The sequence below is a fragment of the Bos mutus genome, chromosome 17 (genome assembly GCF_027580195.1).
Source record: "Bos mutus isolate GX-2022 chromosome 17, NWIPB_WYAK_1.1, whole genome shotgun sequence".
Lineage (NCBI taxonomy): Eukaryota > Metazoa > Chordata > Mammalia > Artiodactyla > Bovidae > Bos > Bos mutus.
Window position 1 is genome coordinate 5348935 of NC_091633.1, and position 19501 is coordinate 5368435.

General features: G+C 44.3%; 1 protein-coding gene across 2 annotated transcripts in view; it reads left to right on the forward strand.

The window, feature by feature from the left end:
• Positions 1 to 15536, forward strand: part of PITPNB (phosphatidylinositol transfer protein beta) — a 61416-nt gene extending 45880 nt beyond the window's left edge. Inside the window, exons 9-12 of one of the 2 annotated variants that reach the window (XM_070385932.1) lie at positions 7132 to 7242; positions 8903 to 9025; positions 12239 to 12324; positions 13496 to 15536. In XM_070385932.1, coding sequence (XP_070242033.1) covers positions 7132 to 7242; positions 8903 to 9025; positions 12239 to 12286 — 282 coding nt within the window. In that variant the 3' untranslated portion in view covers positions 12287 to 12324; positions 13496 to 15536. The remainder of the gene's footprint in view (positions 1 to 7131; positions 7243 to 8902; positions 9026 to 12238; positions 12325 to 13495) is intronic. The other variant, XM_070385931.1, reaches the window with a different exon arrangement.
• Positions 15537 to 19501: the final 3965 nt, after the last annotated feature.

Sequence of the window (19501 nt, forward strand, 5' to 3'; positions counted from 1 at the left end):
TGTTGCTTCCTGACCTGCATATAGGTTTCTCAAGAGGCAGGTCAGGTGGTCTGGTATTCCCATCTCTTTCAGAATTTTCCACAGTTTATTGTGATCCACACAGTCAACGGCTTTGGCATAGTTTCACCCTTAGTGTGTATTAATTATGCAACTCCTAAGAGGATACCAGAAGAGCCATTCTGTTTCTTCCAGAAGCTGAGCTCCGCAGGAGCAGTACATGATTAGTTCCAGCCGTATTTTGGGCCCTTGAATGCCTCTGTTCTTGGACAGAGCTGAAGAACTGGGTGTGGACGGATGGGGTGTCCCACTCGGATGCGAAGAGTGCATTGACAAGATGGGCCTCTTGTGTCTTCCTGACACTGTCAGGGACAGAAACTTTTCTTCGTGCGTTTCACTTGAAGGGTGAACTTGTGATTTCAATTGTACTTGGTGTCACTCCTGGAGTAATTGGACACAAGCATGAAGCACATGTCAGAGTTCTGATTAGTAAAATGGTTGTGAGCTACAAAAATATTAAGTGTGGAGACATGGAAAATGTGACCAATCATTCTCTCCCAGGCAGTAAGCTTTGCTGTCATTATTATTGTGAAACTTACTATATGAGTTTAACCTACGGTTAGTTTAATCTTTTGAACTTTATCCCATGTTTACTTCTTCCATTTGACAGCCTTTGCCCATATAGGAACCTCCTGACTCTGAAACTTTCTGAGTGTCATCATCGACGCCCTGCTCATGGCCCTTGGTGTGTCCCACGTCAGGGACACAGTTCACAGGTTCACACTCCCTCCCTTCCCCCACCCACTTCATCCCCACCCTCCAGACTCTCAGCCTGTAGGCCCCATGTCCAGCGTGCTTGATATGTACAGTGCTAAGTACAGGAGTCTGTCTGCTCAGCGTAGATACTCAGGAAGTATCCACTGAATTCAGGTTAGCCATCTTAAGTAAACATCAGTGTTAGACATGCCATGTACTTACAGAGAATGTAACGTCCAGTGTTGGCCTGTCCACATGGCTGCCACAGTCGGAACAGATTAAGGGAGTGGCTGGGGATGGTAGAAGCGGGCTCTGCTTGAGATTTCGGCACACATACTTGACACACGTAGTGTAATCTTCTGTTGATGTTTACTGATGGGTGCACTGGCAACAGCCCCAGCAGTACGTTTATTTTTAACTTTTCTTTAGTGAAATCTGGGCTGGAAACTTAACCTTACGAAATCAGCAGGCTGAAATTGAGCATTCAAATTGTCTAAAATTGAAAAATTAAAATATGAAGGGGGTGTGAGCCTTATAGAAACCGCTGTGTCCTTGCAAAATGTTAACTGGTTAAATGCAGCGTATATCTGTTCTGTCTTTATCCCAACACATTTTAAATAGGAAAGAGTATATGTGCAGTTGACATGTAGGATGAAAGCACGGAGCACATTTTTAGAAAATGATTTTGAAGAATGCCTTTGGGGTTTCCGCCACCCCCCTTTTACATTTGTGTATGTTGTCACAGATCCAAGAAACCAGTTCTCGTGAGCGCATGGGCTGATTGCTCGCCATTCCGGTTAAACACGCTGCGCTTTGTTTGATTCCGTTGTGTGGCTTCAGTATACGCTACTCTCCCTTAGGCCTTGTCCGCATGCCTCAGGGTAACCTAATATGTGTCGTTAAATTAAAAACATGATTTGAGTTTAGAGGTTCTGTTTATAGTTAGAAACGTGAAATGTAAGGAATTCAGTGAATACACAAACTATTTAAATACAATTTTGGAAACATTTCACAACTAGCTGGTACTGCAGCTGAAATTCAATCATGGAGACGAGCGATTGGGGTTCTTCTGTTAGCCCGTGACTGTTTTTTATAGAACTTCTGATTCTTACATTTGGGTAACCCACCATCCTTTACCTTTTATTTTCAGTTGCTCTTTTCAGTTTTCATGCCATAATCTGTATAAAACTTGTATTTTCATTAAATACAAGTTAATTTTATTTTCTCCTATATTAGGTTAGGAAGTGTTAGGGTTGGGCTGGATTGGAATTAGCTGTGAATGATCCACGTTTAGATTATGGCTTTATTTGTTAGGGGATTTTTTTTTTTTCCAACTGGTGGAAGAGGAAAGAATCAGAAAACATTTGTATTGTTGAAGGCCAGAGAGCAGACTCTGCCCTGGGCCAGCATCGCTTGAGTCTCCTGAAGGCTGGGCAGACCAGCCAAAACTCCTTTGGGGTATCTAGATTCTGGAACACTGCACAGAATATGGGGTCGCAATATTTTGTCCCATTTAGATTTTTCACATTTTTTAAAGGTTACACATTTTTTCATAAGAATACTTCTGGTAACTCTGAAGAGTTGATAATATTTTACTCTACATTTATACCTCATTTTTGCTTTAGAAGTTTAAGATGAGGAAAAATTAAATATGGACTGGACTAAAGTTATATATTAAAGATCTTAATTCAACTTTTAGCTTTGATTTATGAACCATCAAAAATAGGCAGAAAAACATTTATTGTTGTAATCAAAGGTGAATGAAGATTTAAAATAGATCCCAGATACTAATAATTTAAGGCAAAGTAAATTGTTGTCCTAAAATACTCAGCTGACAGCAAAAACTTCTATTAATAAGTCTTATTTTTTTAAGTATATTAGTTTTTTCTTGATTATAAAATGATACATGTTTATGAAGTTTTGAAAAAAGGCAGTTGTAGCCTCACCATTTAATTATTGCTATTTGTTATATTCCCTAATTCACAGTTTATTTTGTTATAGATGTTTATGCTATACACAGATACCTATTTATACTCATACTGTGCTTTTTATTCCTTCATGTAATAGCCCATTGTTTGGAAGACCTAGGAGGTATTTCACCAGCTCTTTCAGTGGGTATGGCATTTACTAAGTCCAAGGTTGTGCTGTTGTAAACTGATCTGCAGGGTTGTTATTTTCTTACCTGATGAATTGGGATACATTTCTGAAAGTAGAATTATCAGGTTGAAGTGTATATGGCATCTATATAAGATATAAGCAGCTTTAAGACTTTTTAGTTACTTAGTGTCAGACCATTGCCCCCCCCAGAAAGATTATGCCAAGATTATGCTTTTTTTTAACCACTTATAGTCAAGTTCATTATTTTCTGTCATCATTAAGTAATGGAGACTTTTCTTAAGTTATTTTCTTTGTCACTAGTTTTAACACCATAGCACAGATGAAGAGGTGAATTGCATAAGTCATCTTTAGATTGGGTGAGATCTCAAATACGACAGATGTTAATAATGTAATATAATAATAGTAATACAGTATTAGTAACTGAAAATATATAACTTATGTGTTCTCATCTTTCTCCAAGGCTCTTTAAGATTATGTTTCTGTGTGTCACCTCTGTGCCTCCCCCTTGCGTGTTGATATTATGGAGAATTAGGCCAAGAAATAAGGGCAGCAGGCTGTTTGTTCACTTGTTTATTTTTTAATTGATTTCCATATTCTTCCCTGAACTTTTTTTTTAATAATTGGATAGAAAACCAAAAGCAGATTGACTATACCTTTTACGTCTGTGGACGAGAGCTCAGAGAGCTGGTTCCTTTCTGTCCTATCACTCACAGTTTCTAAACTACATTCTGTAGACCAGTAGATTTTGTCAATTACCAGTAGTCGTTTTAATTGGTTTGAGCAGCCTGCCAAAGTCACTAGGAAGATGTGAGAAGCAAACTCGGGTGATTGTTGGAATCACGTGTGTGTGCTCTGTTCTTGGAGGCCCGGCTTGGTGTAGGCATGTGTGTATTAAATTTAACTTACTCTTTAATTAGAACCATGCTTTATCCTGCTGTTTTTATAAAATGGGGGGAGGGGTGGGTGGCTTCTGAAGAGCTGGTGTTCTAGAAACACCCAGGGTTCTCACTTAGCACAGGCTGTCTAGCGACTTGGAGTTTGAGAATGAAGCTCTCAGTAATCCATAATTAATAGGGACCTTGGAATGTTCCATTCCTGGAAGGTGTCTTAGGGCTAATCCGTGGTGTATCAGAGGTTCTCCACCAAGAGGACGTTTCAGCCAGAGTTGGTGGGCAGGAGGATATTCGTTAAGCCTGGGCATATTATAGAATAAAATGCAAAACTATAGCAAGTTTTAAGATGAGCCATTGGACATGAGGGACATGAGCCTAGCTCCTGTAGCCCTGGGCCAGCCCCACCCCTCACACCCAGCTCACACCCCTGCTTTCAGTGGCACATCAGTGGGGGATAAGTAGGTCAAATGGAGCCCAGTGTTCACTTCTACTGGCTGGCGGGGGCGGGGAAGAACCCCGACTACATTACATAGGTTACTTTGCAGCCCAAGCCCCTTACTCCTAGTCTGGCACTGCTGTTAGGCGTGCCTCACTGTGTTAAATGCCTTATTCTGCGTACACCCAGATGTATTTTATGTGAGCGTTGTCACTGACCCTCATTGGATAAGAGCGCACCTCCACACTGGCTCATCGCTTATTGAAAAAATGATTTGTAAACGACCAGCCTTGTCATTGACATTTCAACGAGGCTGGGCCCTGAGAAGCTCGCTGCCCGCTGGGGAAGGCTGTGGACTGACTTGTAGACCCCAGAGCCCAGTTCAGTTAAGTGCAGGGCCTGCAGGTCAGAGATGGGAGTCCAGGGCGCAGCACCCACAGTAGGTGCCCTTCTGGCAGAGACTGTCGGCGCCAAGGGTAGTGCTTTCATCGTTGCTTTTATACACAGTTACTTTCCTGTCTACCAGCCACCTGTGTCCTCTGATAACACCTAGCACAGATTGGGTTGTAAATGATGCCCAGTTAATACTTGGTGAATTAAACTTGTTCACAAATTTAAGGGTGTGTGTGTGTGTGTGCACACGTGCGTGCACACACACATGTACCCATCCATGCTGAATTTTAACATTGTTCTCTGTTTTATGGGAAGGAAATTGGAAAAATAGAGCTATAAGCTAGTCAAGTTTCTCTGCTGACATAGAACTCACCTACGAAAGGACAGTTTGCTGTATGTAATGTTTGTATTTAAATGCTTGTGGTGCTGCCTCATTGATTTAATCCATGTACCAGGTCATTATTCAGAAGGTGAAATGTTATTACAGAAGACGTTTTCTGAGAAAAGATGATCAATCATGCAGGTCTCTACAGAACTTTTGAGTCCTATTAATAATACCAAAGTGGAATTTTTTTTCATGTATCATAGAATTCACTTGAAACTGGAACATTATTGAGGGTTTGAAGGGGGAGGTGGGGGGAAGTGAAATGTGGCCTGGTTGCTATGATTACATAAATGAAGAATAATCTTGAGGCTTTAGAATAAGACCCAGAAATTCATCATTTAAAAAATGCATGTACCTGTGGCTGGCTGGAAACACTTGCTCACACACAGCGAAGTTGCTGCCAGTGGAGAGCGTGTGAGGGAGGCGCAGCAGGCGGCAGGGGCGCCTGGGGTGGCTGCACCGGTGCCGGTGTCTCGAGTGCTGGGTGACCCTGAGAGCAGTGAGCGAGAAGGGGAGGACCCTTGTAAAAGGCATGTGCCTTTTCACCCCGTAATTTAGTTTCTGTAGAAAGGGCCCCTCTAACTTGCTACTCTTTTGAGAAACTTTCTTGAAAAGCTGTTTTGCATATTCAAGTTACTCTTTGAACTCTATGTAAGAATAAAGGAGAGAGAACTAATGCATGCTCAGCTGAGTCCCACCAGCTAAGCACGGAGCATACATACCCTGCCTTATTTAGTCCTGATGACAGTCCTGAGATATGGCTGTGCTCTTGGAAGTACACCAGGACTGAGCCGGGAGATGGCAGGACAGCCCTTGCCCTCCCCACTGCCGGGGGTCCCCACCTCTGCCACCTGGGAATCTTTGAGCCTGACCCACCTTCCGGGCTGGACTGGGAGGTCCAGGCGCAGGTCTGAGGCTGCCTTCGCTCACTGCTGTGGGCCCCTCCCAGGCTCTCTGCTCCAGCAGGCAGGCATTCCGTCTCCTGCACTCACCGCCGTGGGAGAACCCCATGATGCACAGTGGGTCCATGGTGAGGACACTGAAGTGTGCGCTGAGCTCCTGGTTCACACTCTCCCCCAGCTCACCCCTCTCCCCCAAGTAAACCTGCTCGTGTGTTGTGCCAGGACAGCCGCCTGTGCTGAGTTGCACCACAGAGATCATCAGCAGTGCTGTGGGTTGCAATGCCCACCCCCACCAATTTTTATAATGAAAAATTTCAAAAGCAGTCAAGAAACCAGAAGCAGAGAACTGTAAACACCTCCACCTAGATTTGACAGTTGTTAACACTTTGTCGTGTTTGTTTTTTCCCTCCTTTTCTGCCTCCTCTCACTCCTTCTCTCCACTCCAATTTTTTTTCTTTTCTTATTTCTGAACCTAAAAATCCAGAGTAAGTTTTCATACTCTTGGACCTAGGGTAACATGTTTTGAGAATCCAAATTCTAATTGCTTTTTTGTTTTCTTATGAAAGTAAATTATAAACATTTTGTTTTTCCAATCCAGATAGTTCCCCACCCTTTCTCCCTTGCTTTTTTTTCCCCCCATTATTTTCCCTTTTGTATCCTAACTCTCAACTACATTTAAACTATGAGATATAATTACTCGTGGAAATTAAAGTCCTGACGCGTGGAATTTGCTTCCAAATACTTGGTGATGATAGATGATTTTTGCTACTACATACCTTTTCATGTCCCCTCATTTGGTTGGAAAATACCTCAATTAACAGCAGTGCCCCTGCGCTTGCCAGCGCTAGAAGACAAACTTCCTCATGGTGTTCTTACTGAGGCCCCAGCACATCCACGGTGGGAGTGCAATAATGGCGTTAGGAAGACCTCCACGTAGTAAAGGCGTGCTATTGACACGATGTGAATAGAATTTGGTACTTAATGTGAATTCCGAATAGTGTGATTTGAGGCAGAGCGCTGTGCCTGTTAAATTGTAGAAACAGGAAGTAGCCTGCTCTGTGGAAGGAGGGTCGGCAGCATGGGAATGCTGCTGCTTTTGCTAAAATGATTTCAGATTCTCAGGTACCCGCATTAAACCATACAGTGTGATTTTCTTCGTAGACGTCTGTGATGTTGTTACACAGCAGTCAGCTTTAATCAAGACTTAAACGTTCAAGTCGCGATTTCCCATTTTTGCTTTTCCTCATCCAGAAGGAGCTGGCAAACAACCCTGACTGTCCTCAGATGTGTGCCTATAAGCTGGTGACCATCAAATTCAAGTGGTGGGGCCTGCAGAGCAAAGTAGAAAACTTCATCCAGAAGGTAAAGCCTGTCCCAAACGCTGTGACTAAGTGTGGGTTAAGACTGCAGGTAGCCGTGAGTGGGGTGTTGTCTCTCTTGCCACCTTTTCCTTCTCATTTGGGTGAAATTCTTGTCCCAGTATAATGCCTCTCTGCCCTCCTTTTTCTCCCTACAAACAGCAAAATCAGACACCAGCGGAGGCTCTAAGGGGCTTTCTCTGGGGAAGAGCAAAGCATTCTTTTTGTGCCAAGTGCTTTCCTGATGGCTTACCCGGCTCTTCTGTGCGGAGCCCTTGGCATGTCCCCAAGGGAACCTGGATCCCGGCCCTGGCTGGAGGGGAGAGGCCAGGCCTTGCTGTTGAGGCTCCTCTGTTCCTGGTGGGCCCACAGGTCTCTCTGGACGGTGCTCTCTGTGAACTTCGCACTTTCTGGTGGGACGTCCTCCTCGGAGGTCCTCGCTGGGAATGGTTACGCCGAACCTGCAGTGACATGATCTGAGGATCCTGGTTCTCATTACCTCTTTTTTATGTCTTCATTCAAGAGATAGTAACACAAGTGTTTTGATCTAGAAAAAGGGGAGAATTGCAGTTGCATAGATACTGGTGATTGTAATCTTGTAGGGAATATGAAAGTTTCTTTGGTATTTAATTTTCCTGTACGGTGAATAATTCATAGATGTCTGTGAATTGTCTCCATTGTCATTATTTAGAAGCCCCTGTGTTATCTTGGAACTTCCCACAACTAGTTGTATCTGAGTTTCACCGTCACTTCTACTTTTAAACTGTAACTGATCTAACTTTTTTTTTTTTTTTTTTTAAAGGGTCTTAAATTATTCCTAAGCCTGCTTGCAGTTGGCCATAGCAGGCACTATGAACACTGGCTCTCTTTCTTCCTCTTGGATCAGAATAATAGGTTAACAAGCCAGTTCTGATAAAGAAGTTACACATATAATTGATGAGGTCCCTTCTGTTCACGGAAAAAAAAATTTAAGTTGAAGATTGTCCAGAAATATTAAAGTACTCACTGTTCATTGCACTTTTCTCTCTTCTCTGGAAAGTATAGTAAAACTTAAATAATCCAGCAGTTAAAGCCACGAATTACATACGTTAAAGTCACTAATTTTATGTATGCACACACACACACACATACACATACATATATATACCTATTAATAGTAATACTAGAGCAGGAAAATAAATGGAGAGTATGTAGTAATTCCTAATTTAATAAAACATCTTATTCTGAAGAATCCAATTCTTCCAGTACCTGCTATATTCCGCCTCACAGTATTTCTTTGAATTGCAGGGGAAAATGACAATGTATGGTTCTGTAGCAGAAGTCAGATTGACCTTAGGTCATTGACATTAGAAAAATGTAAAAATAAGCTGGGTCTGGCTGGAGCTCGTGTTGGATCTGAACGCGTCAACCACGTTTTTTACAGTTTCTGACAAATCATTCTGCCTTTGCAAGGAGAATCCTTTCACATTTCTCAGGGAGATGTTTCTTTTTATTTTGCTTTACAAAATGTTAATAGGATGGAATTAAGATTTTCACTAATTGAAACAGTGGTCTTTTCAAGCCAAGAATATGTCATTTCATGGGTTAACTGGGGCATATAAAGCAAAAAATGTTTTTAATGTTAGAGTTTTGCCATCTTACAATACTTTCTTTTGTTTTAAAAGCAAGAAAAAAGGATATTTACAAACTTTCATCGCCAGCTTTTTTGTTGGATTGACAAGTGGATTGATCTGACAATGGAAGACATTAGGAGAATGGAAGATGAAACTCAGAAAGAACTAGAAACAGTAAGACTTCATTCTGTGGAAATTCTCTGATTTCCCTTTTCTAAAACTGTGTCCGTGCTTAATAAGTTTAGATTTAAAATGAGGGCAAGTGTTATTGAAAGCCATTTCTTCCTGTCTATATCCTTGTTAAACTCTGGTTTCTTAGACACTAATATCTTTCTATTCTGATTTCTCTTTTATTGAGCATCTTTATGCAAGTAGACTAGAACTCTGTTGATCTAGAATTTGTTACCCGTAAAATGTCCACTGGTTTTGTATTCCCTTGCACGTGCTGGTTCTCTGTGATGGTGCCTGGTTCACAGTCCTTTTAGGCATTCGCTTAACTTAGGCCAAGTTGCCTCTGTCATTTTATTATCACAATAGGTTATTACTGCTAGTACAGTAAGTCCTAGTTCCCTCTTCTGTAGCCAAGATAAGAAAGCTAGTGGTATTGTCACTGATTCCAGAAGTGCCTCCTCCCTCCCACAGCCAGTAACGACTCCTTATTTCTTACAAGCTTGGGGCAGAAATCCAGGTGATCCCTGGGATGGAGGCCTGCGGGCCACGTCTCAGAAAGTGCAGCCCATCCCAGCTCCTCCCCATACCTGTGAGCCAGCCCTGCAGCTCGCGAGCACCCCCTTCCTCCCAGAGCGGATGGTTCTTCCCCACCTACTCTTGCCTGTGTCTGGTTTTGCTTTTGCTCCAGGCTGCGCTTCTCAGTTGAAAGTAAGGCCCCGCAAGGGATGTCCAGCGAAGGCTCTCGGTTTCCATGCAGTCATCCAGAGTCCTGCCAGCAGTCCCAGTTTGGGAAGCTCCGCAGGCAGGAGGGGAGTATTTGACGAACGCCTGTGTGTGAGGCAGGAACTCCATTTAATCACAGGAGACTGGCAGCAAATCAGGTTCTTTGGCACAGAAGGAAATCTATTTGTCTGGCACATAGCATTGTAAAGAATCTGTGTTTAAAATTGCTTACTTTTGGTGATTACAGCAGATCTGCTTCTAATTAGCTTTATACAAACCTTCTGAGAGGACTAGCACATATTTTCTTTATAAGGCAATAAAATGTTTTAACCTTATCTTATATGTAAAGTAAACTTTAAGCAGCCTCCAGCTTATGAATGGATTTTGTTCCAAAAGTTTTTAAGTTCAGTTTTTGAAATTTGGAACATGTTTCCCCCATAGTAACAACATTATAAATCAGGGTTTGGTTTGCAGGCCAGCCAGTAGAGGCCTCGCCGACCTCAGTTCCTCACACTAAACGGCATGGCTCTGAGTTCTGGGCCTTGGGAGCGGGGTGATAGGATGGCTAGTACAGAAGACCGCCCCTTGCCCGTACTTCTAGGCTGGCCCCAGGCGGGATGTTTAAACAGGCGAGAGTAAGCTAAGGGTGCTTGCTATCTTCCTGTGACGCCTCTGTCCCACATCTGTCGCACTGTTTCTCTCGAGTCAGACGCCCTTCTCTAAGCAGCGCCCTTCACCACCACACGGTCTCGGCCCCTTTCCCCGCCTTGCCTGGTTCCACTCCTGCCGGGTGCTCCAGGCTCCAGAGAGCCACCAGCTCTGCCTCTAGCCCCTCCAAGCCACGGGTGTCAGCTGAACACTGAAAAGAAAGACCAGGGTTACACCCTCATCCTTAGTAAGTTTATGGTACAGCTTTGGCATCTCCAAAAAGGGATTTGCCAGCACCAGTTAAAAAACCAAAAACGGACTTCCTTGTGCTGGTTTGAACTCTCAGGAAGGAGGCTTTCTTTTGATTTCTGTGCTGAGGCCCCACTCCTATCATGAGGAAGGGTGGTGATGGCCAAAGGGTAGCGGGCGGAGCCCTCAGGCAGACGGCTGAGGCCGCCTCTTTCCCGGGGTGGGGGGCGGCGCTCACTTCCCTGTCAGCGTTTTAGTCTCAGACATCCGAGCACAGCGCCACCAGGAGGTGGTGACTGTCCCCCACCTGTGGCGGACCTGCAGGCCCAGCTGCGTCTCCAGGCACACCTGTCAATCGTGAATTGGGAATTGCACTTGAAAAGAAGGTGTCAGGTAGTCACACAGAAACCCAGCTTATCAGAAAACATCGTGATTGTACCCATGTGGCCTAAACTGACAGATTCCCTCATAAAGTGGGTAGGAATCTGTCCTTGGTTCAGGGTTGGGAGTCCATGGCAGTGTCTTCGTTGAAGTATTTCAAAAATACTTCAAGTCAGATTTCAGGGTTAAGTGCTGGTCATCTTAATGTTAAATCCCACATAGGTTATTTCGCTCCAGGTCACCAGGGACAGCTTTATTCCGCATCACGTTGCTGCTGCTCTGAGCCCTGACGGTTGGTTTGCTGGCGTCTTCTCAGTCTGGGCAGCAGCATGCCTGCAGGCCAGAGTGCCTACCATTTCTACGTCCTCTTCACCACCGAGGCATTTCCCCTTTCCTTGAGGTCTTGTTTCCCTGACACCTGATGGTAGAATTTGATGTGTTGTAGTTCTTTTCTTAATTCTCAAATATTTTAAGAATTGGATTTCTTTCAAATGGGTTTTGGCCCTGGAGAGAAGGCAAAGCATCTCTGAGAGGTCAGGCATGAGAGGAATGCCCGAGCTTGTTATCCCACAGAGAAACACTGAGATTAGGCCCAGCAACTGAAGGAGTACTTAGGGCAGCTTTAGGCTTGTTCTTCCCTGGCCCTTGAGGGGAGGGTGGTGGGAGGGGCTGAGCTCCCTTTGCTCCTTGGTGATGCACCCTTGTGCCCCTGTTTCTCTGTGCACTGTCCCTGTGCGCTCTTGTTCTTCCTTCGCCTCCCGCTCTTAAATACACTTACCGTGAAGAACTCCTCTGAGGGACACTGGTCTCAGAAGCCAGAGGTGGCCACACCACACGGCTTCCTCTGGTCCAAGGACTGTGAAAAAGTGAACCAGACCATCAGGGCATTTTCTCACACTGTGTTGGTGAGCAGTTCGCTCACCCTGGTGATCTTTGATAATTTCACGTCATCAGTCTGCAGGCTTTTGTTTCCTGTTTCCGAGAATAGATATTAACATGTTTTTTTGTGCTGTGTAAGAAAAAAAAGCCTTTTGCAAGATTTTCTTTGGATCAAGGTAACTAGAATGGCCTCAGAACTTCATTTTTGACGTGGATATCTGCTTGTAAACAGGCAGCGGTCACTTCACAATCTCTTCAAGGTCTTTTTCTCCCTTTGCTACTAACCCGATGTAGAGCCTGTGATTTCAGCAGCTCACGATCTTATTTTACGTTTAGATGCGTAAGAAGGGTTCCGTCCGAGGCACGTCGGCTGCTGATGTCTAGATGAGTCCCCTGTAGGGTCAGAGACAATACCAAACTGTGTAAGTGAAGACCTGGGTGAAAAGAATGTTTAAAAACCAGAACCTTTTTGGTAATGGGTAGTTAACTTGCTGAATAGAGACAGTGTGTTAAATGTGGTTTAATTTTTAGAATTTAAGAGAATTTAATATATGTCAGACATAGACAGTGAACACGAGTTACTATCGTATAAGAATTTCATCTGTGGAGCAGGTTGAATGTAGTAATCCCAAGTTAGTTCTTCGTGTTGCAGGCTAGAATCCAGCTGCCAAGCACACTCACTCACCATGCAGCCAATTTCCCATCGATAGCCAGTTACCTGACCTGTTTCTCACTAGGACCTTTTGTGGTTAGTAAGGAAACATATGAAACCATTTAAAATCAAAGATCCTTCATCCCATGCCATGAGGGTCAGTAATTCATTTAATTTGAAATTTTTTCTGAATACCAAAAAGTCCTCCTTCATGTTGACTCTTCAAGTATCTTTACATTTAGCTTTAATATGTGTAAATACACTGGTTTTCATTTCCAGTGTGAAATATTTGTATGGTGTTACTTCGTTCACACACATTTACACGCCAGATAAGAGATTTTCTTATAGGGGAGAAAAGAGAACATCAGAACCTAGCCCACGTGTTGAGACCAGGATGGGTAAACAGAATAGGCAGTATGCCGTTGCCACTTGTTAGCGCTGAACTGTGGCGTTTCCTGAGGAGATGACGAGACAGAGCAGTGCTCCCACCTGCTGTGTCTTTGCTGCCCCCGACATGTACTGCCTGCTCTTCAGCTGCTGCACAAGCGGTGTTCAGTCCTGAAGGAAAGCAGCACCAAGTAAGAAAGGATGGACTCCACCAGGGCTCCTCCAAAAGCCCTTTTCTTAAAATTCAGTGTTCACGTAAAATTTTTAAAAAATTTATTGTTACTTTCATTAAGTTTTCCTGAGTTTCTGTCATTTATTTCTGCTTCTAATTTATTTTCCCTCTGATGAAACAAAATATTATGCTCTTAGCAAGACCTGAATCAAGAGGTTAAAAAAATGCAGTAGTTGGGGTATACTGTCTGCCAGAAATTTTGCTACATTGAGGATTTTTTCCCTAGAGAATGATTGTGACAAGCTGTGGTCTAACGTTTTTTGTGTGTCTTTTTGTCTTTTTGTATTTTAACACATTGGACTGTCTTTTGCTTTTCTTACAGTTACGTAATCAAGGTCAAGTAAGGGGAACCAGTGCAGCCAGTGATGAGTGAAGAAGAATCTGACCATGTCTTGCAGTGTTGACGTTTCCCAGACGTGTGCTTGTGGGTCTGTGCCCAGAGGCACGGGTCCCAGCTACGTGTGTATATATGTTTGTGTGTGTCAATCTGTAGCTGTATATAAAACGCATGTAGAGCTACAGATCCCAGTACACACACTTGTGTATATATGTACATATAAACATACTGAAGGGATTAGTACAATTTCTCCAAAGTACTGTACCTATCTTCAGCAAGAATGCAAAAGAAAATATTTTCAGTATATATACCTGGAACAGATTTTAATAATTATCAGAGTAATACCATTAATGGATGAATTGACTGCAATGTAATACTAGCTGGTATGTTTCGTAAATGGCAAGTTGTGGACCAAGATAGATATATATATATATACACACACACACACACACACACACACACACATATATATAGCCTTTTATTACTTTTTTGTTCTTTTAAATCAGTCTCTTATAAATTTTAATTTTAGTCCCATAATCAACAGAATCCCACAGGAAAGTTTATTAAAAATCTTTTGGTATTCCAAGGAATCTGGAATGAAACTCTGAATGTATTTAAAATCATTTGTTTCTGGATTTTCATTACCATACAGCCAAATTGGACAATATCTATTAGTAAAGAGTTACAGGCCAGTTTTTACTTGTTTTCCCCTGAGGTATAAAGCTCCTTTTAAAAAAAATTCCATTTTTTATTGAATTTTTGTATTTTAAATTTCAAGTATTTTTCTACATCAAGTCTAGGAAAAATGGAAATGACGGTCTGTGATTTATTAAAAAAAAAAAAAAAAAACACTGTATAATTTTTCAGGCTTCTGTTAGGCAAAGACAGAAATTGATGAAGAAATTAATAGGATTGTAGGCCGTTAAGAAAAACTGGAAGTACAGCACTTCCATGGAGTTCTGTTTCTAAAATGACTGTTTTCTGAAATTACAGCTTGGAAACTATGCAAATGATCTAGATTCCTCACAACTTAACATGGTAGAACACAGATAGTGATGACATTTTGCTCTTTTCGAGTTGAAATACATACTTGGAGGGGGAGATGCTGCATCTGAGACAGGAAGAGATTCAGAGGCAGCTCGAGGCCTGTCTGCACAGGAGACAGAGGCCCAGCCCGTGGCCAGCGCAGCTGCACTCGCTGGGGTGTGCTCTCCTGGGACATCATTGGAACGCACCCTGAACACGCATCGGGAAAACGTAGCCTAGAAGCTGCGGGTCTCCTTTTTTCCTCTTTTTTCCTTTTATTTTTTTTAAAGAAAAGAATAATAGCTAGGTAAGATTTCTATCATCTTTCTCTGTCCAAGTCTAGTTCTTCTCCTGTCAGTCCTGGGAGCTCGAATAGAATCTTATTGAAGCCTTCAGGTCCCAGCCATCTTCTTTAACCTCCCACCGCTCCTGCCCCACGCCAGGCCCCGTGGTCATACCATATTCGTAATCTGATTCGCTGACAGCCCCGCCCTCCCTGCTCCCTGGTTTCCTGCCCTGTGTCCCCACTGAAGTGATCGCAGTGGCCTGGACATGGCTGTGCAGGGTCACTCCCGCGTGGCAGCACCCAGTTCCCCTCGGCTGCAGACCCCACATCGCACGTGTCCTCTGTGTACTCAGGATCAGAACCGACGTCTACTCTCTGGGCACTGCTGTAAGATGGGTTTTGTCAAGAGCATAATCATTGTCTGCAAAGCGTCTGATGCCAGGAAGATTATTGCTAATCTGGTGAAGTAGAGTCTCCCCTTCTCCTTTTAATGAACTTAACTCACTGGCATCTGTAGCATCGTTTGGGAGCTTGGGCGCACATGGAAATGACGGGCCAGCACATGGATTTTAATGTTTTTCTAACAACTGTGGAGATTTGGGGGAATGTGTGGTGAATGTAAAATATCTAGTTTACTTGGAAGTCTCTTGTGTAAATTACAGTAAAACAAAGTAAATGAAATTTAAACAAAAAATAAATTTGATCACAAAATGCCACTTGTGTGCTTGAGTGGTTGTTCACCTGATGCCACGTCTGGTTCAGAGCGGTGAACCACCTCTGCTGTTTTTTCAAGAATTCTGCGATGTGCAGCACTGTCACTTTGGGGGAAATTTTTTTTTTTTTATTGCAAACCTCTGTTCTTGAGGTGTGCCTATGCCACTTTAAGTTGTTACATTTGATTTCTTAAATTTTGTCTCTGAAAGCTGACAGTAAAGAAGTATTATATATTATTCTCAGAGGTTTTCTAAAAAATTATTTTTTAAGGGGAAAATTACGGAAAACCTATAGTTTTGTTTTGAAAACCCATAGTATTTTTTTAAAGTACTCAGGATTTTGCCATTAGATTCTGCTCATTTCAAGACCATGGCTTTTTGCTTTGGGGCCAGGTTTCACATCTCCTCTTTGAGGACTTTGTTGCTTCCAGTCTTCTGGTTTTAGACACATAATTTTTCTCATGGTGCCAGCTTAACATTCTAGAGTAGTTCAACCTTCAGAGAGGTGGCCAACTCCCTAGATGGATTTAATGTAATGTTGTATTTCCAAGGTGTTCTTGTGTGTGTTTTCCAAGGTGATTTCCTCAGTGTTTTACTTCAGAGGTGGTGTCTGCATTCGCGTGGACCGTCCGTCATCTGTGGGTTCAGCAGTGCGCTGACTTCCACAGCTGGCACTCTGGTCTCCTGGAGGTGCCACAGTGAGCAGCAGTGCAGAGTCCAGTGTGGGAGACCGGCGTGTGAACATGTAGACGACAGCTCCGTCTGATGAGTCGTCGTCTGGCAGTAGAGAGTTTGTGGAGAGACACCTTAGACGTCATCCAAGTCACACATAGGAGAAAGCGAAAGTCCAGGCTGAAGGCAGCCAGGTAGCGGGGTCCCTGGGAGCTCCCTCCTGACCCCTCACCGAGTCCCAGACTCCTGTGTGGCCGTGGGGCCCAGCTGTGGTGTGCGGAGTTAGCCAAGGCACTGTATCCTCCAGCACACGGTGTGTCCCCTGCGTGTGATTTCTCCCCCTCCTGTCCCATCCGTTTACCAGACTGCATCCTGGCTTTTGGTAAATCACAGCTAAAAATCACTTGAGGACCTGGGCTCTTGTGCTCAGTCATGTCCAACTCTGCAGCCCCATGGAGTGTAGCCCACCAGGCTCCTCTGTCTAAGGGGTTTTACAGCTAAAAAATACTGGAATGTGTTGCCATTTCCTCCTCCAAGGGGATCTGACCCAGGGATCGAACGTGCATCTGCTGTGTCTCGTGTGTTAACAGGCAGCTTCTTTACCACCGAACCACCTGGGAAGCCCTTGGACCTGACAGCGGGCTTTTAAAAAAGCTCACTTTCCTCTCTCCTTTTCAACTCATTAAGCAATAAAGTTTCACAGTCCAGCCCAATCTACCCTTCAGGTTTTGTCTCTGAGGAAGTAAAAGACAACCTATTAACAGCTGTTTATCCATTTCTCCTCAGCAGTCAAGTTGACAAGGGGTCGGCATAGAATTCCCTATTCTGACCATGTGGAAGGAGAATGTTCTGTTCTTGGAATCAGACCTAATACCACTGAGAGCCACTGGATGTTAGGAGTTGAGTGGGTCCAAAATTGATTTTTTCAAGTTGCCCTCATCGTGAGTTTTAAGAGTTGGGGCCTTCAAGCGATTGGAGGGAGGGAGGGAAGGTGCTCGAAGACGGGTTCAAGGTTGTCCTGATGACCCTGGAGCACCTACCGGGCATGCTTCCTAGGATCCCTGCCAGGGTCACTTGCCGTTTTCTGACTTGGAAATGTTAACCACGATCTCTTCAAAACCAGTTCTTAAACCAGGTTGGATTAGAGAAAGTAGACAACTTCGAGTGTTCTATTACACTTGGGCTACTGGTTCAAAGCAGTTCAGCACATGCAAACCAAAAGTTCTCAATCTTGGCTCCACTAAGAATCACAGAGGAACCTTTAAAAATATCAGTTGCCCACCAGTTGCTTTTCTATGGCTTGTGTTCAATGTGCCCTGTTTTCAAACGACAGGGGAAAAGCTTAGAGAATTTCCAGTCTGCTTCTGGAAGACAGCTGAGAAGACCACCTTCTCTCTTAAGTCATCAGACTCCTGCCAGTTCTTCAAAGCCCAGTGCCCACTGTCCACACAGCCTTCGTCTGTCTAGCATGACCGCCAGCGGTCCATTCCCCTTGGCTCTTACAGGCTCTGCCACCTCAGTTAATAATGCTCATTGCTTGTCGTCTTTTCATGTGTCCATACGTTTCGCTTCCCATGTGAGCTGGGGAACTCTTCCCGGGCAGGAGTCACAGTGGTACCCCAGAACCGCCTCTCCTGGTGGAACATCTGACCCTGAAGCTGCCCCTGCCCACAACAGACTCCTGAGTCTGTGCTGTGCAGGGCTGCTTCTGAATCCTGGGGTTAGACGAGGGGAGCATGACCAAAAAAAATCCATAAGATCAAATTTCTCCTCTCAGAGAATCAAATCCTGACCGCCAGCCGCAGCAGGAGGTAGCACTTCTGGTAGTTCAGTGTACAAAGTACGTGGAGAGAACAGACGAGGGAGCTCCAGGTCCACGTTTCCTCCTCGCTTTCCAGATGCTAACAGGAGCTTTGGTGGACTCTTCAGGAGTCTAAAACCAACTCTTAAAGTCTCCTCCTCCTCCCATCACTTAACTGCATGACTGGCTGTGCTGCCCAAGCCAGAAATCTTAGTCGATCGCTGAGTCTTAAAAGTGTCCCCGAGTGCTTGTGAAATCCTGCTCCTCTTGAGGTATCCTGTTGCAAGCTGTGCTCCCGTGAGCCAGCCTCTCATCTGGGGCAGGGGGTCTGCAAACACAGTAAATGTTTTTGGCTTTACGGACCACGTGGTCTCTCTCAGCTATTCAACTCTGCCCTTGCAAGGCAAAAACGGCCATAGACAGTAGGTAAAGTAAGCATGTCTGTTCCGATAAAACTTTATTTACACAAACAGCCAGTGGGCCAGATTTGGCTGTTGAGGCCATAGGTGCCCAGCGCTGGACTACAGCTTGTAAAGCCTTAATGCGGCTCTGCCAGAGGTGACTTTCTAGAATGGCTCCTGATGGTGCCGCACGCTTGCTTGAACACCTGCGTGGCTCTCTGGAGCCCCAGAGACCTGTGCAGCCGAGGCCTGTGAGCAGTGAGAGCTTCAATCTCCTGTTTGTAAAGTGGAGCCAGCGATGCTTGTCCACCTCGTGGCTGTTGGATGTGTGAAGGGGTTGGGCGCTGTCTCTAGAAAGGCTTTAGCCTTAGGAAGACAGTCGCTGCTGTTTGCCATCTGATTGCCAACCCAGAGTCGGACATGCACAGACCAGAAGTTGAAGGGTAGAGCTGTGCTAACAAAATCTGTTGATGTATAAAATACAAGATAATCCCAGGTAGCTAAACTCTTCCCGACTGGCATATTTTTACGTTGCTATGTGTCTATTGCCCAGGAAATACCATCTGTGACTGTGAAACCAAAATGCTATTCTCGTGGGAAAGTTCACAGATGCCCTATACATTTTCCATAATTAAAATCTGGCTCCCTCCATAGATGCCATTGCTAACATGTTAACCTGAGCTTGGCCCCCGTGGCTCCTGACTGGGCACGGTGAGGCTAGGCCTGGAAAAGCAGCCCGGAGTTTTCCCTAAGTCAGTGACACTCCACCTTGGGTCGAATCTGTTTACTCCTTGGGTTTCTGAGAAGCAGTAAAGCACCGTGACACATCTCCGCCTCGTGGATCGCTTATATATTCTGACACCACCTGCTCATCAGTCGATAGCAGAATTGCCTTGCACTCCAGACTGAGGGGGCTTCATGAAGTGGAACGGAGGAGTGGCTTACGGTGTTTATTAATGTAGGTGCTAAACAAAAGCCTCGCCTCTGGGCATCCCGTTGCATGCCAGCTCCCTGCAGCCCGGAATACTGATGACTGGCGTGCTCTTTCAGAGCCGCCTCCATTTTCCCATGGCCTGGGAAGCCCTGAAACCA